Source organism: Paramormyrops kingsleyae, chromosome 15, assembly GCF_048594095.1.
Source record: "Paramormyrops kingsleyae isolate MSU_618 chromosome 15, PKINGS_0.4, whole genome shotgun sequence".
Lineage (NCBI taxonomy): Eukaryota > Metazoa > Chordata > Actinopteri > Osteoglossiformes > Mormyridae > Paramormyrops > Paramormyrops kingsleyae.
In genome coordinates this window covers 12,420,834-12,444,779 of record NC_132811.1, presented here as the reverse complement: position 1 = coordinate 12,444,779, position 23,946 = coordinate 12,420,834, and the positions used below count along the sequence as shown (strand labels likewise).

At 41.7% G+C, this 23,946-nt stretch overlaps 1 protein-coding gene across 3 annotated transcripts; it reads right to left on the bottom strand.

Moving 5' to 3' along the window:
* Positions 1 to 43: 43 nt before the first annotated feature.
* On the bottom strand, positions 44 to 23,696 carry LOC111854416 (serine/threonine-protein kinase 17A). Of its 3 annotated transcripts, none has more exons than XM_072699807.1 (7): positions 10,749 to 10,933; positions 10,181 to 10,393; positions 3,292 to 3,436; positions 2,960 to 3,086; positions 2,764 to 2,812; positions 1,944 to 2,123; positions 44 to 1,197 (listed from the first exon to the last, which is right to left on the bottom strand). In XM_072699807.1, exons 1-7 carry the CDS (start codon positions 10,916 to 10,918, stop codon positions 882 to 884), a joined length of 1,200 nt encoding a protein of 399 aa, XP_072555908.1. In that variant the 5' UTR covers positions 10,919 to 10,933; the 3' UTR covers positions 44 to 881. The 3 variants fall into 3 exon arrangements, with proteins under 3 accessions (XP_072555908.1, XP_023688106.1, XP_072555909.1); XM_023832338.2 differs by lacking the exon at positions 10,749 to 10,933 and adding an exon at positions 23,100 to 23,696 and having other exon boundaries at positions 247 to 1,197; XM_072699808.1 differs by lacking the exon at positions 10,749 to 10,933 and adding an exon at positions 22,705 to 22,801 and having other exon boundaries at positions 247 to 1,197.
* Positions 23,697 to 23,946: the final 250 nt, after the last annotated feature.

Below are 23,946 nucleotides of genomic sequence, written 5' to 3'. Positions count from 1 at the left end.
GACAGGAAAGTGTCACTTTGGGTATAAGTATTAGCCAAGCAACTAAATAGCAATATTTCTAATTTATTAACATTAGATTCCACATTAGCTATTCAGATTTATTGTGCTAGTATGCAATTACAAAACATTATAATCAAATATCCCTGATGTATTGCTGGTTTTTGTGCTTTGGCAAACACTATTCGGTTTCTTTAAACATTTCACGCAAAGCTTCACAGTGTTGTGGGTAAGCGAGAAAAAAAAATCTTATAACCAAGAAAGATCCCTGGGTTGCTGGGAACATTTATTTGTGGATTCAAAGGTATTCATGTTCAAATCTGTTCCATAAAAAAGATGTAGTTAAATGGAGACAAACTCGGATTAACAGGAACCAGTTGACAGGACAGCTAAAAGCTTTACTCGGCATAAAAAGTAAAGTATATGGTGAATATAATTATTGCTTCACAGATACAAACCCGAGAGCTGACCGTAAACATGGATCTACAAGTTTAGGGTCTAAATTGTGCAATGGCTTTTTTAAACTGTTTTATTTAAACTTACTTTTAAAACAATATTAGCATTCTGTTTTATATACATATTTACCTCCCCACACCTCCCTTAAACGAATCAGTTCTATACTGGTAAATAACAAAAGAAAAACAGTTCACTTTTGCAAATGGCAAACGAAACAAACGAAAGGGAAGGCGCCAGCCTGTTCTCTTGTGCCTTAGCCCACGAGCGTAGCCCCAGACGCCAGAGGAAGAAACGACCTCACTGCACCACGTGGCTCAGTTCCGACTTATCCAGCAGAGTTAAAGCAGCACAAATAAAAAAAAAAAAAATAATTAAGAAAAAGGTGGTTTGGCTTCAGTCTGGACGGCGAGGTGGGTCGAAAGGGCCCTTCAGAAGATGAACTCTCCAGGAACCTCCTGCAGGGTCCCAAAGGGCTCCTCGAACTTGAAGCGCTTGGAGACCGCCTTGGGCTCGGGGGTTATGCTCTCCTTGTCCGACTGCCGGCACTGTCCCAGCGTGTAGGCGGCCATGACGATGAGCTCCTCTGACACGGGGCCCTGCTCGCCTTCGCCCGACTCACTGATGGTGAGCGGCACGGAGCAGGTCTGCCCTGATGCAGTGTCACCTGCCCCTTCTGCCTCCTTCGGGGGAGGGGGCAGCTGGAGCCAGGGGTGTTGAAGGCACTCCTCTGCTGTGGCGCGCTGCCTGTGAACACGATCGGTCGGTTTGTCTGGGTCATTAGCACGAGTGAGCATGTGTACATACAGTACTGGGCAAAAGTCTTAGGCAGTCAAAGAAAAAGTGATCTTAATGTTGGTGTAAAGCTATGATGTTTGTCAAAGCACATTAGCCATTCCAAAAATCTCCTAAAAAGTTACCCCAATATTTGCAGCAACTGTACAATAGACTCAAACATTTTTTTGAGTTGACCACTAACACGCTTTATTTAGCTAATCAATATCTCATTGAGTTATTTAGCTAGTTGATTAGATTAGATTAGATGAACTTTATTGATCCCAGATGGAAATTAATTGAGCTGCCGGTGAAACGTAATGAATACAAGGAATAACTGGGGAACCTTAGATATAACTTTCTAAACTTGTTACTGTTACAGGTTTTAATGTTAAACTGTATTTTTGAGCAAAGATACACTTACTACACAGATTTATTTAAACATTTAGTTTGATTGCCAAAGACTTCTGCACGGTACTGTATAAGTGTGAGGTCCAGTCCGTTTCACAAATTACACATCAGAACAGCGTCACAGCTGCTCACCTCTACCAGACTACTGCTGGATCAAAATTACCAGTTGCACAAGTACACATACAGTCCTGTGCTGCTACAGTGTGATTCACTGAGGAAACTGCTTCAGCCTCCCTGCTATTCTGCAGGCTAATACTGAGAGGCTAAAGCAGCACATCCCGATGGAGGTCACCCCTTGGCTGACTTACTGTGGCTCTTTGATGAGCAGGGATTTCATGAAGTCAATGGCAGGTTGCTCAATGCCCTGTAGCTCCTCTGTCGAATAGCTGATGTTGATCTGAGAGATGTTGAGAAAGGTCTCCTGCTTGTCGTCACCGAGGAAGGGAGAGGTTCCCGTCAGCATCATGTAAGCCAGCACGCCGATACTCCTGATGGGGGAGAGGGATGCAGGTCAATCGAGGCACAGGGATGCAGTGGAAATGAGGCTCAAGGCACCAGAAACATATTATTTAAAGCATGATGCCAAAGTGCAGCCATGTATTAATACGGCATAATACTAAATCAGACATCTGGAAACCATATATAAGGCACATCTCTTTTGCTTTATAAAATCAAACCGTAATTTAAAATTTACAGTCCTGCATGTGTGGAATTTGCATGTTCCCCCCCATGTCTGCGCATCATTAGGTGAACTGGTGTCTATGTTGTCCAGGGCATGTATGCCTCATCCACTGTAACTCTGTAAGCACTGGGTCAGTGCTTATAGATAGGAGGCTGTTTTTTTATAAGATTAGCGGAAGCTAATGACAGCCAGGGTCATGATCTATTATGAGAATATGATGAAAATTATGAAAATATGACGACAGGTTGGGAAACTGCAGAAAGACCACAACGGGGAACCCCAAACACACTCACGTGTGCGTGGCAAATGTTACTACCGCAAAAACATTCATGGAATGACTGATTAGAAAGTAACGATTTGGTTCTAATTACAAGTCAGCTTACAGAAGTTTTAATTAGCGTTTGACACAGGAGTTAGGAAAAGATGTATCCAAGTGCTGGTCTCACCACATGTCTGTTGCTGTGCTTATTGGCTCATAATTTAGAATCTCTGGAGCTGTAAACAGAAAAAGGTCATTACATTTTAAAATAAAATGATAAAACTGCAAAGCCCTAGAACAGTCATGTACTAAAATCAGACAAAGCTCACATTCCTGTCATTAGAACATGCTCCTTTTCCTGGACTGAGTAAGCACCAACTCACCCACGTACTCTGGGGTGCCCATGATCTCCCGTAGCTCCTGGTTGCTGCTCACCATGCGTGACAGCCCAAAATCCACTATCTTTATGTCTCCAAGGGGAGAATCACTGGTCAGAAGGATATTCTGCGGCTGAGGAATGATGAGATGGATGTCAGAAAAAATATATATACAGCATTGTTGATTTGTAATATGTGTACAAAACTCTATTAACGTCTGTTCCTCTAAGAGAGCTCAATAAGAGACATTTGCACAAAGTCTAATCCCTCTCTTTTAGGTGGCCCAACATTTCTACCTAGTAGAAGATCACTGTGTGTTAGAGGCCACACCCACTAACCTTGAGGTCCAAGTGCACCACACTGTTCTTGTGAAGGTAGGCGATACCCTCCAAAATCTGCCTCATCAGCCTCCTCACGTCCTCCGGCTTGAAGGCTTCATCCCGCTCTGCAACGCACTGGTTAAATATTTCTCCCCCGGCAGCACTGTGGGAAAACACACAGACACATACATCAGTACACCACACAGAAAGCAACCAGCGGCTTGTTCAGACTCCAAACCTATTACAGAAGCTCAATATTCATAAAATCACTCATTGAGTTCTGACTGTCCGGGGTGGGGAAGGGGGAGGGGGATTAAAGGGTCATGAAAGGTGGGGTGATCTGGATCATATACCTGGCGGGTTAAGAGATGGTCTCCCATTCCAAAGACACCCCGAGACCAAGTGAGCCACTACCAAGTGATACAAGGGGGTGTCATTAGTTCTCAACATTAAAGCAGATGGATGATGATGGGGGGGGGGGGGGAACAGTATTTCCTTTTTCACATCCACCAGCTCACAAGTTAGCTTGCAGATGGCATGTGGCTGAGTGAGTGCTGGCACTTTTACTTCCGCCAACAATAATCTTCCCCTTTTGAAAAGGGAAAGAAATTTCCAGTCCTATTATCACTAAACAGTTAAAACTAATCTCAATCTCCCTCAACATCCTATAAATCACAGGTACCAGCTACACATTTTAATAATTGTTTTGTGGTGATTTTCAAACCCTTAAAAACTTGTGTAAAGTTTGCAAGTCCTCTATTCCTTACAGTAATAATAACAAACATACTAAATATGTCATAAATGTCTGAAAAAGCAGGTGTTTGCCTGCACTGATTAGGCCAGATTCCCTATAGGGATTAGGAAACACTAAAAGGATGGATTGTGCAGACAGGGTGAACAGGGTCACTTCCTGCCATTCTAACAGCCAGCTGGAAGCTCGGTGCTGAGGGAAAACAGAGAAGCTCAGAGGCAAACTGTTTATGGTGTGGGCTGGAGTCGCTGCCGCGGTAGGATGGGGGCTTACGCTCCGGGTTATCCAGGGTCAGTGTTACTGCTGCCAATCCCTAATCTGGATCGCCACACAGGCCGGTCCCTAAGTGGTATTTCAATGGTGAGGTTGGGTATGAGCTTCCTGTCTTTATTTAAATACACACAGTAACAGACTTATGCAAATGATAGTCAGTCTGTCAGAGTGTGAAGCTGAGACTCTGAAGAGCAGAGATAGTGGGCCTATGGTCGACTGGCAGACAGACAGGTGGTGTGCAAAGGGCACCGCATCCGAGGTCAACTGGAGCCTGACTGTCTCCTGGGCTTATGAAGAAGAAAAAAAAAGAGGGATTCTATAAGTTTTAAAAACATGTGAATGAGACTCATGCTACATTCAAATTTGACCATATATTCACCAAGAAATTTCTGTAAAATGGCAGTTTGGAAATCACATGCAATTCCCTCCATAACCACTAGGTGTCTGCATGGCGACAGACGAGTGGGATCACCCGAATGGAAAGCCTTGTGTGTATCAGCTGTCTGTTGGCTTACTCCAATTGCTGCGGTCACTCACTAATTACACAGGGAGAATAAACACATTGAGGATGGCTTGGGAAAATATTTTTCCGCCGTGTTTATAGTTTTTGCTTCTCAGAGACTCGACTCAGGTCTTTTCATTCGGAGGTGGTCCTCCACTACCCTTTTAAATCACATCCCAGCACCATACAAATTTATGCCAGGCACAACATGGCCACCCAGCTCACAGAATGCTAGACTTAAAACCTCCTGAGGATCTAGCCCCCCGATGACTGGCAGAAATGACGCTGCTCTCTGAATAAATGTGAGTTCATGCAGACACCAACAGCCTGGAAAGTTTGCAGGGTGTCAGCCACCCTCTCGGAAAATGGCTCATGGTCAGGGCGCCCCGTGCCTCTCTGTACAGTCTTGGGACGAAGGAAAATGCAGACGTTTCTCTTTCTGCACTGGCCAGCTGTAATTATAGTCGAACGCTGCCAGGTTTGTACAGTTTGTGCAGAATGGAGAGAGGAGGACAGAAGCAGCGACTTTGCGGAAGCAAACCACAAACTCCAGGTATTAAATTTAAAAACACAAAAAATGAGCCTAGCACTGGTTTTCTCAAGTGGCCTCTATTCTCTTAGACCCCATTAGTATTGTCTGTTTTTACTTTATGGTCACACCCCTTAGCTTTCAAGACCAGTTACTACCATCGGACTAAGATACAGCCTATGACTGACAGGGGAGGGGGGAACAAGCCGAAAATGAAAACCTTCTGGTGACCCTGAGAAGGGACCTGTGGCACTGTAACTTGTCATAGTGTGGGGGTGAAAGGGACTATTATTCTCCTAGCATGGCCTCCATTAGCTGCTGAAGCATACGTTTCAAGGTCGTGTGCGACTTACGGAGGCTTTTCACTGGGCTTGTGTGCAGAAAAGGCGAGGCTGGGTTTAAAGGCTTATGAAACATCCCAGAGGGTTTACGACTTACAGTAAAATACACCATAAAGATCAACACACTTTATTATATTGCAGATATATGATAGAGAGAACAGTGGATACACTGAACCTTACACCTTATTAAACTGAAGCCCTCTTTGCAGTTTAACTGGAGCAGCTGTGTCAGTACTAACTTTCACTCTTCTAGCTTTGGCAGTGGGTGGGGGACTTCAGTGGTTTCACATGACATCCTCAATTAAATCATCCTACACTACAGGACTTCCATTTCTGGGCCAACAGAGGAAGCGATTCATCAGGGTCTTTTGCAGAGACTGATTTAGCTGACCGACGTCCCGTCCTCCCGCGTCCTGCTGGTCAGCAGCGGCTGGTAAGAGACTGAAGATGTCGCAAACAAAAAGGCTTTAACAGAGGAGACTAATGGAGCCTATGTAGTGCGTGACGGGCAGCAGGGAGCTCTGTAAGGGCTGCTGACAGGGTTGTCCCCCTCAGGATCTGTAATGAATCACACAGTGTAGTTGAAGAAAACCCCCTCACTCCACTTCATTTCCCCTTCCCCTCTCCACCTCTGATGTACTGGGCCAGCCACTGCAGTCCTCCGGGCTCACGTGCGGTCACAGAATAATACCGCGCCCCCCCACAGCTGTGCGGATGCCTTCATGGTGCTGCTCAGACAGGAGTTTCCGCGATCCGCCCTCATTTCCATTACACCGCGGGCTGGCCTGGCGCTCCGTTTAGCATACCACAGCTTCCGCATGAGAAAGACCCTCTCTTTGAGACTCGCTCTAACCAGCTATCTTTTTCCCATCAGTGAGTTGATGGGAACCACACCCAGGGATTCCCCGCAACAGAAACTACATTAATACAGAAAACAAATAGCTCCCTTACATTTTGAGCTTAAACTCTTCAGCTGACCTCCACACTTGCATACAAGTAATACAACACAAATTCTGAGCCTTATACTTAAAATTTGAATAGCTATTAAAAAAAAACAGTGCATTTTCCTCAGTACTCAGACTCGGCATTCTGACAACACACAGATGCAACAGCCTCGCTGAAGTGTCCAAATCTATTTCAAGATCTCGCTTTGTTTACGTAAATGCATTCGGGTAGATTCCAATAAAGCAGTCATAGCTTAGGACGCTAATCTGTCAGAGAAATTAATCAGCTAATGTGCTGCTTGATCCTCATTAGACTTTAATTATAGGCAGTTTGTCTAAAATGAATGGCTGGAACAGTAACACAGGCTCAAGGGTAATGCTGGCTTTGGCTGGCAGACATTAACGTTGCATTTTGTGACTTATATCTTCCATCTATTAACTTTTAAATTTTGCCCCACTGATTGAAATGTATGTTTTCAATAATTTTATACAATGTTATTTATGTGATTAAATCATTCAAATGACTATCTACTGCCTTAAAATTAGTGCTGTCCCAAACGATTATTCTTTAAATGATTAATCTAGCTATTTTTTTTTTGATTATTCGACTAATCTAACAACTAATTTATTGATTGATCTGATGATAAATTTATTGATAAGCAATTATTTTCAAGTTAGTCATTTAACACAACAATTCACTCCCTCCCCCCCACACACAAATCTGAAATTCTCATTAACATTTCAATTTATTAAAACATTTCTTAAACATCAAAGCAGGGCTATTCAACTCACGGTCCTCAAGGGCCGGGTTCCAGCCTTCCTTCACCTGTGAGCCAGGTGTGAAGCCTCTGACCAATCAGAAATCAGTAATTATTAAACTAACTACCTGGGAGAACTGAAAACAAGGCCTGGATTTGGAATCGAGGGCCTGAATTGAATAGCCCTGCATTAGAGCATTATTTAAAAGGGCAAATCTTAAGAGATTCAATAGGATTTCTATGTTAGACTGAAGTTAATAATCACTGCAATAGTTTGTACTTAATTATTTCAGTACACCAATTTGACTTAAATGTTGAAATGGATGCTAAAACATGGAATGATTTCATAACTAGAGAAACATGTTTTTAAACACTAGCAAAGGTATCTTATAGTTAAGCTTACTTCAGTGAGCAAGGAACGATTTAAGGCTACAGTGTGTAAGAGTAGTCGTAAACGATAATTTGTCTCACTCTTACGTGACAGAATAAGTAAACAGAAAATATAAAATGGCTGAAACAGCGTCATTAACATCAGCTACAGTAGAGTTGCAGAAAAGGTGTCATGACTGAAGTATTCCCAAACTTTGGAAGACCGCGTGCGAGGCTTTTTTGCCGCATGTTTCTCCAGAGGCTCCGGAGCTCTGCTGATAGATGCAGCCACAACGCCTCATGCGCGGGGGGGCAGGGGAGGTGGCAAATTTCATTTTTGCAGGGTGGTAGGCGATGTCTCATTAATATTTATAAGAGAAGTGCTACATGATTGGCCAGTGCATGCCTTACAAAATAGTGCAGCAGTGAAACTAGCCAGCTTATTAGTGGAATAACTTTGTATTGTAAATTAATACTATGCCACAAGTCCAATAAATAAAATATTGTAGCTTTCGAGTGGCGAAGAGATCATCAGGTGGACAGTAAAGTTCAGTTATTAGCAAGCTGTTATATTGCACGATTCTTAAAAGTACAGCGTTAATGTGCTCCCGAGGGGATAAAGTACTTTCCCTTACAATATGTTTAGCTTATGACTTTGCAGTTACAAAACATTTACGTCGTTTTACACAATGCGCCGACACTAAAATTCCATGTCGACGCATTTTTATAATCGACGTCGTCGATTAATCGTCCCAGCCCTAAACCAAATTAAACCTTCCCTCTAAAGCATGGTTCTTTTGCAACAAATTAATTTTATTGACCTCAAAACAACTGGTCTCCTCTGTCTGCAATGCTTAACTACAGTCCCAACCAAAGCCCATACAGTTCATTGACCCCTCATACATTGATTGCTGCAAGATGTACACACCACCATTGTGGGGATTTTAGTAAGACTTTGCGTTTTTCATAATTTCTGTCTAACGTAAATCCCTTTCAGTCAGAGGGAAAGGAGATGTTAGACTGTCATTACCCTGGATTTTGCTGTCATCAGCTTCAGTGTTCTTCCGCTCTCTCATTGGATAGTTACATTTATTTAGCAGTCGGTTTTGTCCAAAGCGACGTACAAGAGCATGATGCAGAAAGCTTGGGGTCAGAGAGTAGGGTCAACCAGCATCCCTGGAGCAGTTGGGGTTAGGGGCCTTGCTCAAGGGCCTAACTATGATATGATTACTTTTCAGGCAACATTCAACCCAGTAGTATCCTGTACATATGTATGATACGGAGCTGCAAGAGGCCACCTGGTTGAATGGCTTTTACTATTAAAAGCTTTTTTGTTCACAATTCATCTATCTTTTGAGACATACATCCATGCATTTTTCATATCTGCTTGTCCTATGCAGGGCTGTGGGAATGTGAAGCCCATCCCAGAAGCTACTGGTGCAATGCAGGGAGAATACAGGGCCCAGTAGACACCACTCACATACACACATTCACACATACGGACGATTTAACAACTCTGCCCTAACCAGACACGCAGGGTCTTTGATGAAATTCCTTTCATGATCCGTTAAGTCTAAAAAAGAATGGTCTTCTGCATATGCTGTCCAAACAGCATGGGCTGAAATCTTCTACATGACTTAGCTGCATGTTACTGTACTCACTTCCCTGGAAGAGGCCCAGCAGTAGCCCTTCCCACACTGCGCACCCATCTCCAAAAGATTAGAATGCAAAGTGTCTTAGCACCTCTCAACAACAGCCTGACAGTTGCCCTCTGCGCCTGGAAGACTTTGCTCTGTCGACACTGATCGAGGTGCCTGATTGCGCACATTGTTCCCACATGACTACAGATGCAATATATTGTTACTGGTACTTTCCTGGTTTGCCTGAACAGCCGTAAATGCAGCACAGTAGCTGTAAAGCCAGCCATATCCCCTTTGTATGGGGAAACATGACACCAGGTGCAGCTTCGGCAATTTGTCCTTTTAGATCTCAGAGGATTCGAACGGCTGTGGCTCAAATCACTGAGAAAATGACACCCATCAACACAGGATGTGTGGAGAACTGAAGAAACACACCCAAACTTCATTCACAGATGAAAACCGGCAAGGCTGCTGGTGGCATGGATGGAAACATGACACGAGGTGCGATGTCGCCATGCTGCGGGAAGCCTTCCCCCCATATATGGCAGGGAACGCACATCCTCCGCATCTGCTGCCAGCATGTACCGAACTATCCCACGGTCTCGGAAGCATCTGCCAGGGGGCATCAGAGCTGGTATACCAGCGCCATCCGGGAATGGCAATGACTCGCAATAGATGGGATTCCAACAGGAAAACATGTGTGCCAGCAAACCAACACAGAAAGCAGCAGGATGTCAACTCAAGTGGGAGTATGCTTCTGGAGGATTTCTGCCTTTTTTCATGACTTTACGTGTACTCACAACTCCAGCACCAGGATCATCTCGCTGGCCGTCTCGTAGACCTCGTGCAGGTCCACAACCCATGGGGAGGAAGTGGCCAGCTCCAGGACGGCGATCTCGTGGATGATCTCTAGCCTGCAGTCCTGGCCCTTCCTCCTCTTTCTCATGAACTTGGCGGCATATACCTTTCCTGTGCATTTTTCGACGTACTTCTTCACAACAGCAAACTTCCCCCTGCATGAACAAGGAAAAGGAAAAAGTTCAGTCATTCACCAAATTTGAGAAAGACTGAGCCCCACCTTCCATGCATTCAAGGACCAGAAAGGAAGCTAATCAACTAAAAATAGTGCTTCGCCAAAGAAATTTAGCTTTACATTTAATATTATAAGGCCTTGTGTGGTGATCTTTTAAAAAAAAAAAATCTAAAGATGCAAAATAAGTAAATTATTTAACTACTGCAATCGGTACAGAGGATCACCAAAATTTACTGCATTAAACTTCTTTCACAAACACAAGAAAAGCAAACTAGTTCAACAAGAAAATGAAACAAAAATAGATGGAATTCAATAATGTCCGCCTGACAGGCTACCAAAACTCTAGTCTCAGAGCTGCCCTTGAAGTCACTCCCCCACCACGAGACACAAACACACAAATGCTCACACAGAGGCGGTCTGCGGAACTCTCGCCACACATGGGGCGGGGGGCCTGGGGGCTTGTGCTGCCTGACTGAGAGGGGGAGGGGACCACCAGCACTCTCATGAGAGCCGAACATCTCTTTGTCTGCCCACATTTCTAAGAGATGAAGTCATCCCCTAAACCAGGCTGGCCTTTGGGCTCATACAAGTGCCTGCTTTGTGTGATGACCCACTTTAATGGGCCAGATTGGTGTGAGGGAATTGGTGGTGCCCAGACCCCAGCTCGAACCCCGCATTATGGTCTGCTGTCCCCTATCTCAAACACACACACACACACACACACACACACACACACACACACACACACACACACAGAAATGTTAACTGGCCGGGGCGTGCATATGCACAGTGAGTATGTTCTTGTCCAGAATGTGACACACCCTTTCATTAAGTTAGCAAACTGTCTGTCGGTCCATGACAGCAACACTAACAGACCACAGTCCCCAGCTAACCAGCAATGAAATTTTGATGACCAATTACAAACTCAAAAGCCTGTATTTTACCCTCCATTTTTATTGCTTTCTTTTGGAGTGCTCACAATAACAACAACAACAACTTAGTGACAACGTTGTGGAGATTATGGAAGACTGATAGATATCTGTGTGACCCAAGCATCCATTGTCTGTACCCAGATGTCCTCACACTTCATTTAGCTGGCCCCTAGGTCACTGGTTCCCAGCAGCCTTTTCAAACACGGCACACCAACCTTGACCCCTGCTTGGCTTGGAGGGTCACACAGGTGGGCAATCATGAATTGCCAATGTCTAGGGTGAAGGTGGAAGCCCTTTGATGGTGAATTAAGTAGTCCTGAGGGTTAGGTCTGCAGCATCACAGCAAAGTCAGGGAGATGTTGATGCACAGTGATGGCACCATGGGGTGTGTGTGTGTTTTGAGAGGTATACCCTGCAGAAACATCTCTATGGTCCTCGCAGTTCTAGCTCAGAGCTTTTCTTCCATCTCTGTTGTTACAGCTTGCCAGGTCCATTTCTACATCCACCACAACCAACAGAACAGCACATCATGAGGGTGGAAAGAAAGCAGCGTGAAAGCTTTCATCCATGTCTGAATTGGAGGTTTAGGCATCAGAGAGCAGCAAGAACACAAACATACTGGCTGACTGTCTGTGGGCCAAGAGGAGAGAGGTGCTAGAATGTGGGACAGGGCTGCCACATTCACAATCTCAGGTCGCTTTGGGATTCCACATTCTCTATTTTTAAACGGAACCGACACAATGCATCTTTCAGAGGTAAGGAGACAAAGGCATGCAGCAGGCTAAAAACCACAGAGCCCAGTGTCATTGACCACCACATACAGCTGGCCTGCCGAAACAGGATCTCATTTGAGATGAGAAGCTTATAGGGGTTTAGATAAACGAAGTGCATTTACAAAGTGCACTACACACTATCACAACACAAGCCACATCACATCGGACCCTCAGTGCAAGTAATACACAGCTGAGTATCATTCATGGTTCTGACTGAACAACTGTGCAAATTTTATAAAGAACAGAAACATGAGAGACTACACTAAACTAATCCTGTCTAGTATCAAACGTTTTCTTTTAAATGCCTACCTTAACATAGGATAATGCTCATTAAAATCAGAGAACCTTCACAGAGATGAAAGAAAAGGTGTGTGTGGCCAGGCTCTTGGAGAGTGCATTACGCACATGGGTTCAGGTGGTACCTCCCCATGTGGCCCAATACATGTTTTGCTTAATATGTGTGATGTCTGCAAGCAAAATAAAACACTGATATTACAGACTCCATGAGCACTACAGCACTACTTGTAGAATATGTCAAATTCAATTAGTGGAAAATTTAACACCTGTATGGAACCCCATGGCAGCTCAGTTAATTCAGATCTACATACATGTAAGGTTCTGATACAAATGAAAAGATGCCTTATATACAAGGACACTTAGCCATCGATTAAAACATATTACCAGTTTTCATATGGTCCATCTTCATCATCTAAATTAATGATCACCACAAGGCCTTTACTACCATAAAGATGTGAAGGAACACACAAGAAAACTAATGTCAATACATCCATAAATGAGGCAAGGATGCAGAATGCAATCCAGTCTGTGGCCTGGTCCTGAGCAATGCTCGTCAACTTCAGGGTAAGCATCAGTCTTTAATTACTCCCACTGCAAATGCCTTCAGTCTTATTCTCAGGGAAGTTTGTCGAGTCACAAAAATGAAGATTTAGCCAGCTGCTAAATGATATGTTGGAGCAGTTTAGAACATCTTAAATGCAATATACTTGCAGAGAAGTACAGAAAATAACATTTCACCACTACAGTAAACCTTAATCTACACATACTCAGGCCAACACTGTATCTGATTTAGTTGAGGACTACCATTAAAATAAACATTTCTGAGTATCTGTAATTTAAACACTATTCAAACTCTGTGACAATGACATTTCACTGAAGTAATGCCTCTAAGTAAACTAAGTGTTGTAAGACATACAGCTAAAGAAAATGTGTGATTAGATCTGAGAAACAGCAACATTTTATTTTTACCATATCAATTTTGCAGTAGATATAGTTAGATGTTACATAGTTTGCAATAAAAATATGACATTGGTAATTTGGTATTAAAATCTAATTCTAAGGTGATTCCTGGGGGCCTATAGATTGCAACCAGCTATATTATTCAGGCAGAGCTTGTGTCTTTAGACACTTATGAACTCCGGCAGTGTAAGCTAGCGGCTTCACAAGAATGAGAGGTGGGACTGAAGTTTCACGAGTGGTGATAGACAGCAACTTACAGGCAATGCCAGAGTGGCAGTGCAAATTGAAGCAAGCAGCTTTTCTTTTATGGCTCCAAAACAGATATCCAGTACAGTTATATGTTCACTTGAAAACAGTTGAGGTTGTGTGTGTATATGTGTGTGTGTGCGGGGGCATTTCTTTCCATATCTGTACTCATTGTCAGTTAATTATTTCCTTTTTATTAATAAACTGCTCTGCTGAAAGCTTCCTGCTCCAGAATAACTAGAATTAATAGATTTAAAACTGTACAGACATTGAGCTAGAAAATGTATTTCCTAAAATTGAGGCAAACTGGGGGGTGGGGTGGGGACCTTCACTCCGGTATTACAGTCACTCTTCTGCAATTCTTAACATGCCCAGAAGTATAACAGCCATCAGGTCAAAAACTCTATATGATTTCAAGTTAACTCTGCTTCTAATCAATAACGTGTTTGGATTTGAAAATCTCCTTTAAAAGCTTTTCCATGTCACGTGTAGTGCAGTTTCATTGTACAGAAAAAACCTAGATGAGACCATGAAGTATTTACAAAGTCCAACATGCCTTTCCAACAAAAGAACACATTACAAAACAGAACAATGAAGGTAGTACTGATTATTAGGTCATTGCCCAAATATAAAGAAAGTCAAAAGAAGCTACTTTTATTAAAGAAAAAGGGCTTATCGATGAGTGCTGGCTATTCTTCTAGAATGCAGGGAACAAACAAGATGCTCCTACAGGTTAATGAGAGATATGCTCTTGTACACTCAATATCAGTGCATAGACCCAGATAATTTTAGCACGTAACGTGCATAATTACAGCATTTACGTATAAGACCTTGGTTCTCTGATATCTTCAATTCAAGAAAACTTATGGTGTGAGATTGCAACTTTCACAAACACAATTTCACCAGCAATAACTAACAATTTAAATCAAGTTTAGAAAGTGGCAGATTTTCCCTTAAAACATTTGCACACCAACATATAAAGAGACTAAATGAAAGCTGCTTAATCACAGGTGTCTTACAGACACTATTCAGTGGACTTTGCCTCTACGATGACGCTGCAATGTACACTTATTAGCATTTCCAGGCTACCTGGGCACAGTTATGTTGCAAGGAATTTATTACTGGAAATGCAAACAATGTTTCACAAGAACCACAAGTCACGGCAGCTTGTGATCCTGCAATGTCATCTTGATTTGTGCCGACTCATGGCAGTTTACATTAGCAACTGCATTCGATGCCCAGGGTCATTTTCTTCCCATGCTATACACACAAAAGCTCTGATCCAGCACTGATATACTGATCCAGCACTAATGGATCAGTACTAACGGCCCTCTGAGTCACATGACCTCATTCCACAACACATGTGTCTTATATTGTGTGACCTACCACTTCTAAAACAGTTTTTACAAAGAGGTGCAAATGAATGCCAGAGAAACTATGGTCATCCACATCAAGCGCAAGCAACAGACAATGGAGCTGAACTGGACTGCAATCTCTGAGAAATCTCACCAGGGGGAGCCCACTAAAAGCCTTTCCTTCAGGTCCAGGGACCCCTCTCTAAACAGTCCTCTGTTGCAAAGCAGCTGCAACATGGCTAGACTATGTATGGAATGAAGCATGAAAAGAAGGCTGGCTAAAATAACCAGAGTACAAAACAAGGAAGTTAAAGTGGACTTTTTTGGTCATCCTGTGAGGATACACAGTATTAAATGATAAATGTAAAAAAAAAAAAAAAAAACATGGATACATGGATATTGAGTTCCCAAAAGTCCGAAAGTGATGAACCTAACAGAAGGATGCCAAGTTTTCAGAAAGTGAAATATTCGGCTTTGTTCAGCATGACGGAATGTATCAGTAGCTTGTAACTGCAGAGGACCATTTACACCTGTCAGAAATGGACCAGTTACTACTGTGTTAGGAAGATGAAAACTACATATCCTTTGGAGTAGGAGAAAACCCCCAGGCCTTAGAAGAGAGGGCTCTTTAAACACACAGCCTCTTGGCTGAAAGTGAGGGCCTGTTTACTCTGCATGCCTATGACGTCAGACAATAATGCCCAAAGACATGTGACTTAGCCAAGGCCATTCATTCCCATGGTCAAAGGCACAGAAGCCCCCCCCCTATTTCAGGATGAAAACCATCCAGATCTTTGTGGGGAAGTTAAATGGCCAATCAATGTCAAAATACTTTGGTAGCCCTTCGCCTAAATAAACAAACAAATAAAACCAGATAGAGCTACAATGCTGTATTCTATCTTGAATTTATATTCATAGCCATATTTGTGCCAGAATTTATATTCATAGCCATATCTGTGCTACCTTTAAAATGCTGAAACTACTATTGTGTTGAGCAAGTTATTTTCTTGTGCTACTTTAAGGAATCATGCAGTCAGCTTTGAGTTGCCCACTAGCTTAAATGAATTCGTCTAAGATAACAGGAACGCCCCACTGGTCTGAATGAATGTGAATAAGAGGGAGCACATTACCTCGGTGTCACCTGCTGTAACCAAAGCCTTTGGTGAGGAAGGCAAAGAGGAAAGACAAAAAACACAGAGGCAGGCCCGGCACGTAGAGGACGCCATCGCCGTCCGGGCACAGGCACAAACTAATTGAAAAGCGGAATGGTGATGTCATGGTATCCTGCTTGACCGGGAAACACAGGGCTCCTTTCTGTCAAGGGGGAGGCTGGGAAGGACTGAGCAAAGGGACCAGACGGAACATCCGACAACCTCTCACAACACCCATCCCCATGCTAGGCGGAAAACCAGGGGAAAGAGAGGGAAAAATTTTAAGCCGATGACATGATGAAAGCTGCAACTGCTGTTAGCCATGGTAAATACATCCTATGGGGAACCATTTCAGTCTCAGATTACCAACTATGCAACCTAAAAGGACAGGATGAACTGAGATAACTAGCAAAGCGGGATGTAAGACTGATAAACAGTTCAATACATCACCAATTATAAACCTTCAGAGTTAGCAACTAATGTTTGTTTATAATAAAATAATGAAACAAAAGGAATCATTTACCATCACTATTTCATACAACATCTACACAAAGACTTTTATATAGTATCAGGCCTTCATTAAAATGCCCCTGACCATGTTCTAAGCATCAACAAACATAAGTGCTGAAGGGAACAGTAACTAGCTAACACCTGACTGGAATTGTTTAAGAGCTGTGGGGTCCCACGTGGTAATAGTTCGAAAAGACCCAGTATATTTCAGATGCATATGAACAGCAAATTGCGTTTTAGGTAAGCGAGGACCATCTGGCTCAGACTAGCAAATTAAAGCATTTGGTTGTAATTATGTTCTTAATTCCCAAACGTTACATAACCTGTCTTTCTTTTCTGCTTCACAAAGGTATTATTGGCCATGCCCACTGCATTATATACAGATACTGGTTTTAAACACAATATAAATTACCTCATGGCAAGAGTGCCTACAGATACATTAAGTTGGAGTCATCTTGCAGACTTGCAATTACACAGACGTCCATAAGTCTATAATATATACTGCAGTGATCAGACGTGACACTACGCACACAGTGGGTGTTGTATAGAATGTTCCTGGGGTATTAACCTGCTTTCGCATGACTCTTTCCTGTTTGCTAACTGTGCTGATTACCCAGTCAAAGTCTGTTACACAACCCTCTTGCAAACAAGTACCAGGTGATGCTTGGAAACAAGTCTTAATGGAATTGATAGAAATTTTTAAATCCACAACTTCTTGCTTCCCCAAAATGTATAAATGAATTTGCACATAAAATACATGAGATCACTGCATAATACAAAAAAAAGAGCTCAGCAACATGGTACCATTCCCCTATGAAGAAAACCCAATCACAAACCATCTACTGCCATAAACAACTCAGTCTTACAAATACTCTACATGGGACATGTTTTACAAGTGGCATGTTTCAACCCAGAAAACTCCTGTCCTCTAAGACAAGGGCTCTGCAAATACAATGCATAATTAAAGATTCTTGTTCTAATGGTCCTCAACTTCTTCTGAGGGACTCAGTCCATTCTATGTATACGTTGGCACGTGATATAATTAAGTAAACATTAAAATGATCAAGCTCTTTAGAATTACACACAACTTTTTGCATTAGCTCCAGGTCAAACAAGAAGCATAAAAACATTCAAATATTATAATATAGTGAGCAGTTTTGTTTTTCATGTATTTAAAAAAGTAATTATGACATTATTTGCTGTAAAACCAAACATAGTCATCCTAGTCAGTGTTTAGAGCTAGATGTTTCAGTTTGGGGCAGACCTGACCACAATTTATTTCCTTGTCCAAAACAAGGACCGCTGGTTTCAGCAAAAATTAGCTATATATTATATCATGCAAGTTGCAGGACTGAAGAACCCTCACTCCACAGACAAAAAAGACAAAACCTTATTAAGTGTCATTTATCCTGTTTCTGATATCTTGTTCTTGTTGGTGAGAAGTGTGAAGGCATCTTTGTCAGCTCAGTCGATAAAACCCCATGTAGTCAGAGTGCATTTAACCCATAATGTAAAAATAGGTTTCATACTTCTATCATTTTACAGTTCTCATTAGGAAACTGTCAAAGTAGCTTCTCATACCACAGCCTAAAAAGGAGAAGAGAAAATTAATTTGGCTATTTATACACTGACACGGCTGCAGGTTAAACCTAAGAAGTTATTTTTTAATAAATATGGATTATGAGCAACACTAAACTATAACAGCTTCCTTGTATGCACTGCAACGACTGAACCATTTACCCACAGCAGGTACCTTGGAAAGAGGCTGTATTTAGTACACAGTTTCACACTGCATTAATTAAGAAAATGCAGCTCTCATTACTTGGAAATATCACACCTGCTCTTATAACCAACAGCTTGCTTTACCCTATCGTCTACATTAGTGGATGAATGATGCCAATGGCATGCACATTGGAATGCTATATGGCTGCAATCAAACCACCCTCTGAGTCAAAATCCAGACTTGATTTTTTAAATTATTCAAAGAACGAGTATCCACTAAGGTCAGCTCTGAGTTCACAATCATACTCCTGGAGTAATTTCTCTGTGCGGCAATCAAGGTGCTATACTGTTTTGAAATAAGTGCCCAACCAGACAGTTAGCTTGTCAAAAGTAATAAAGTACAGCCCATGGGTTCTCAGTAACTGCTGACTGCTACAATCACCCTTCTAAACCTAACATGTAATCACTAAAACTGGCAGACATCAAATGCCGACCAGTGCTAAAAGCAAGCCCATAATTTGTCAGGATCATTAAACCATAAATGCTGAGGCCACATCAACATTTCAAGACTTTCCCACCCTCCAATAACTTCAATAATAATTATCATAACAAGAATTAAGTATGAAAAATACCATGTGGTTCATGCTGAAAATGGGTCAGTCCATGTCAAATCATCACATTTTCGGACCTCATCGTCACAGATTTTAACGAAACTTGACATGCTGATTTGGCCACATGAGTAACTCATGAAACTGAAATTGGGCATGTCTTGGATCAATATTGAGGAAGATTTAAGCGAACAAAGTTTTAACTTTTTTGGAGGGGGACTATGAATTTGACTAGCTATATTTACCTTAATATAAGCTGCACAGAAATGATAGTCATATTGTTTTAAATAACTGTCCAGCTCTGTAGATTGAACAAATAATATGCCATCCCCATATGAATAATTACTATGTAATAACTGATTAAAATATTAAAAATTCAATAACAAAAAAAAAACATATTTCAAAATGGACACATTTTTTACTAAAGCTAGCTCATAATGTCATGAACATTTCCAGAAAATTTGGTCTTTGGTTTTTAAGTTGTTGCTGAGATATCTTGACTTAAAGGTAGCGTCACATGGTTTCATATCACTAATGGGCCTTTTTAATAGCAGACAAACTGAAATTAAATAGTATAACAAGCACAAGTGTATGTAAAAACATTAAGGTTACAAATATGCTACACTGAAATTTAAGGAAAGCTTCATTAATGTCATTGCGCACACATGTACTTGCCATACTATGGAAAAGGCCCACATGGCTAGTAATCATGGCTAATAAATGCCCTGCATTCATCGGAGGTGAGTGAGGTGTGCAAATCGGTCCAGTGTAAGTGCACACTGAGGGAATCACTCGACTTTGAAAGCAGCAACGGTTATGTCATGGCTACATATGACAATAAATGGTGGCTAGGATGTGTTGAAGAAGCTATGCCCAGCACCAGAGAGTTCAGACAGAGCTTTTTACATCCTCATGGACCATCTCCATCCTATTCATTCCCATGCCACCCTGATAGGCTTGTTATGGATCATCAGGATGTGCTTTTAGTAGTTGTACCTGTGACAGCAACAGGGCGGACATACACAATTTCAAGCAAAGACACAATAGCTGCATCAAAGGCTCTGATGGACTATAAATTGAGAGTACAGCCAGCCCCCATGCATTCGCGCTTCGTGAATTCACAGATCCGCAAAAAATACATGCACGTTTCCTTTACGTATTTTATTGAATTGTACCTTGCTTATGTATACGACTTCTGTCAATAAGTTTACAGTCCCGTTCGTCTACTCATTTTACCTCACTGTGAATGCAAAAGAAAACGGCAGCCAATGCTGTGTTCTATGAATTAAAAGGGGTAACATTAGTATACTGTACTATAAATGTGCTAGTGTGACAAATATCCGTTAGGCGATACTGTACTCTATTTTTGCATCAAACATTTGTTTTTTTTCCAAAGGTAATATATTAAGCTAACTTAAATGAAATTGAAGTGTTTTGGGAGCATGACTGGGGTCATATTTAGGGTTTAAACTTTAGAAATAAGCACATATTATAATTTTTAGTGACTCTACCAAACATCCGCAAATCCTCCTGATTCACAAGGGGTTCTGGAACCTAACCTCGCGAATGTCCGAGGTCTGACTGTATAGCAGTTGTTTATGTTCTTACATTCCCACCATCCCTTTAAACAGTACTGCTTGTATGCAACTTATGCATTATTACACCAATGTTGAAATGCTTTCCTTGCCCAAGTAGCATAAAAGCCTATCTAGTTTGTTTATTTTTTATTCGTTTTTCAGTTTTTTTACAAATGAAGGCCCCTTTTAGTAGGCCAGTGTCTAGTTAAAAGTGCAAACTAAAGAGGAAAAATAACTATTCTGATTGTACCATTAATTCTCTTTTTTCCAGTTACTTTGGCAATATTGACTTTTATTCATTTTTAATAGTAATTTAAAATGTTTTAATTTAAATTATTTTTCCACAGCTAGTTCTGGCAGTAGCTGTAGTTGTCATGAAAAACAATAACCCTGTACCATGCATTGATCACTAACTGCTAATAGCATTGAAATGAACTGTGGTTTTGATACACATTTCACATAAGTAATGATATCTCAGCAACCACTCAAAAACCAAAGACTAAAATTTTCTGTTCATGACATTATGAGCTAGCTTTAGTAAAAAACTAATACATTTTGAAATATAGTGTTTTTTGTTATTGAATTCTTAATATTTTAATCAGTTATTACATAGTAATTATTCATATGGGGATGGCATATTTGTTCAATCTACAGAGCTGGACAATAGTTTTAAAACAATATGACCTTATATTAAGGTAAATATAGTAGTTAAAGTCATAGTCCCCCCCCCCAAAAAAAATTAAAATTTGTTCGCTGAAATATCCCTCAATATTGATCCGACACGCCCAATTTCAGTTTCATGAGTTACTCATGGGGCCAAATCAGCAGTAAGTCTTGTTAAAATCCATGACGATGAGTTATGAAAGTGTGGTGATTTGACATGGGATGACCCAAATCAGGTCACAGCACAAAGCTGAGCGTGAAACAAGGCACCACATCAATGCTTGTTCATGGCCTACACATATGGTTGTCTTTCAGAAATATGGTAGACATGATTTTATGTTGAATCTATATGGAATGTGAAACATACAGCTCATCTTTCTCTTAAATAACACCATCACTATGGCAGAATGTTTAAGAGACTGGATTTTACATTAAACATTAACATAGGAAAGAAAAATATGTTCATCTGGTTGACATAGCCAGTATAGCATATTCATATTGCGATCGTTTAAGTACATTGAACTAAAAAGCTTGACTGTCTTTGTCCTTTTATGCTGCAAAAGGATTGATTGAATCCCTTCTAAAACAGGATCCTGGAAATACCTTCAGGCCAATGAAGCTTTAACTAAAGGTGGCAAGCACTCTTCAATTATTTATGTATTGTGCATATGACATTTGAACGCACAAGTCTACAGGAGCTGACCAAAGGCAAAACATCTGAGGAGATCTGGGGTGGTTCACAAATCAAAATGCACAAGACAACAAATCAATTTGTTTAAATCATATATGGCATATTGTTAAACTGTAAACACTAACCCCAAATCAAACTGAAGACCAAAACCAAAATCATTAAAATTTCACCACTGAAAACAGGTTAGATAACACCTCTATTGAGCTATAACTGACCTTCGAGCATAGAGCACTACCGGGGTAGTAAACAACCCACCTGCCAGTCCAACAAAAAGTGGATGGTTACCTTTAATTCTCTCATGACTACATTGTTAGCCCCAAAATAATGCTTTTTGGAAACAGCAGTATGTGTCACTAAGCTGCCCGTTTCCCTTGTTTAAATTTGGTATGGATATGGCTGCCTATAAAAGACTCTCAATCTCAGGCACAAAATCAAAATACCTAGTAACAGTCATATCCCTTAGCGTGACTAATACCTGAGCAGTTCATTTCATTTGATATGTCTAAACACTGGGTAGTTTAAGAAAATCCCCATGTGATAAAGGGTATTTTAAGTGGGCCTTCGGGAAAATTTCAGCTAAAAAAACTCTTTTTTTACTCACTGTGTGCTTTCCAAAATACAACCGTCTTAACATACTTCACCCTTATATGGAGCCTCCGTTTAAAGAGGGCAACGGAATATCAAATGCAAAGTTTAACAATATATATTGTTAATGAGGAATATCAGTATTAAAGTCTCACTATAAATCGACAAGTCGTAATAAACAATACATTTATACTATGCGGCAATTCATAACAGAATCTCACCAGGCTTTCAGGTACTGAAGTTGAATAAAACGGGTTTTTCCATCATCAGAGAAATTACGGAGATGCATTAGGACTGTTTTTACAGGGCAAAACCAGGGAAAGAACCTTAAAGACAATCTTGTAAAAATACTGTAATTACAATCCCCCGTGACCGCCTTCGCCTCTGAGGGTGACCCATTTGGAAACGACTTTGGGTACACGGCAAGGGGAACTGTAGTTCTGCTAACGGAGCATATTCTTTATTTTAATGCCAACAACACTCAAAACTTTGGTAGAAGTGGCGACGACAAACCAACTAAAACAACAGATAGGTATTTCGTTCTAAAAGCGGTCAAGTTAAATGGAAATGTATTAATATATGTCACAGTGGGAGGAAGAATGATCAGCTGGTTTACCTGCCCAGCTCTCGACCGGGGATAAGGCTGTAGTGGTCGTGGAAGGCATCGGTCTTGATGGGAGTCCTGATGTCCGACAGCAAGCCGCTGCGGCTCTGGTTTGCTTCCACGACCTGCCCATAGCACCTCGTACGGCTTTGGCTCTCAGCGCTCCGTGGACATTCAGGGATCATCGCGGTCCTGCGTCTGCTTTCGCTGGCTGTCTAAGAAGGTTTAAGCAACCCCCAGCCGGCCCGATAACCGACCGCGGATAACCGCGCTTTAACTCACTGCTGACCGACTTGCTGGCTAGCTCGCGAGCGCATCAGTACTCGACGCGGCTAACTACGTCTAAACGCGCGGACATGACTGTCGAATCTCTTAGGAGAAGGAATTAAACTTCCAGCAGTCATTGACACCTCCCCAGAGCAAGTTTGAGGCAGACCGGCTAATTGTAAAGAGAAGAAAAAGTTTGTTTTCGGTCCTCTAACTACTCCTTCGGTTGTCACACAGCCTGAACGCGCTTTATCCGTCCTGTTGAGGGTGAGGTTCATTAACGGCCACTTTCAAACTGAGCCTCCGGTCGCCGTGGTAACTTGTCTGATTGGCAACTCATCCGGCTGGAGGGGGCAGGGCTCCGGCAGGCACTGATGATTGATAAGCCATTTAGCCAAACGAAACGAAGCTCCGGCGCCTCTTTCCGCTCCACCTGATTGGTTAGGCTTTGACGCGATAATGCGGAAGCTGATACCTACATCTTTACCAAGTTAATATTACTGTTCGCTAGCGGTGCTCGGGATTGTTTTCGGCATTTATAAGCAATTGCTTTAGCAGTCGTCTAACAGTAATTACTTTAATGTGTTTTTGT

What these genes read in the sequence shown, in the direction of transcription:
- LOC111854416 (XM_023832338.2), bottom strand. Translation starts at nt 23,272, where the DNA reads ATGATCCCTGAATGTCCACGGAGCGCTGAGAGCCAAAGCCGTACGAGG. An exon ending in TGGTGCACTTGGACCTCAAG is followed by an intron (nt 3,087 to 3,291) that starts GTTAGTGGGTGT and finishes ATCATTCCTCAG; the next exon opens with CCGCAGAATATCCTTCTGAC. An exon ending in CTGCTCATCAAAGAGCCACA is followed by an intron (nt 1,198 to 1,943) that starts GTAAGTCAGCCA and finishes TCGTGTTCACAG; the next exon opens with GCAGCGCGCCACAGCAGAGG.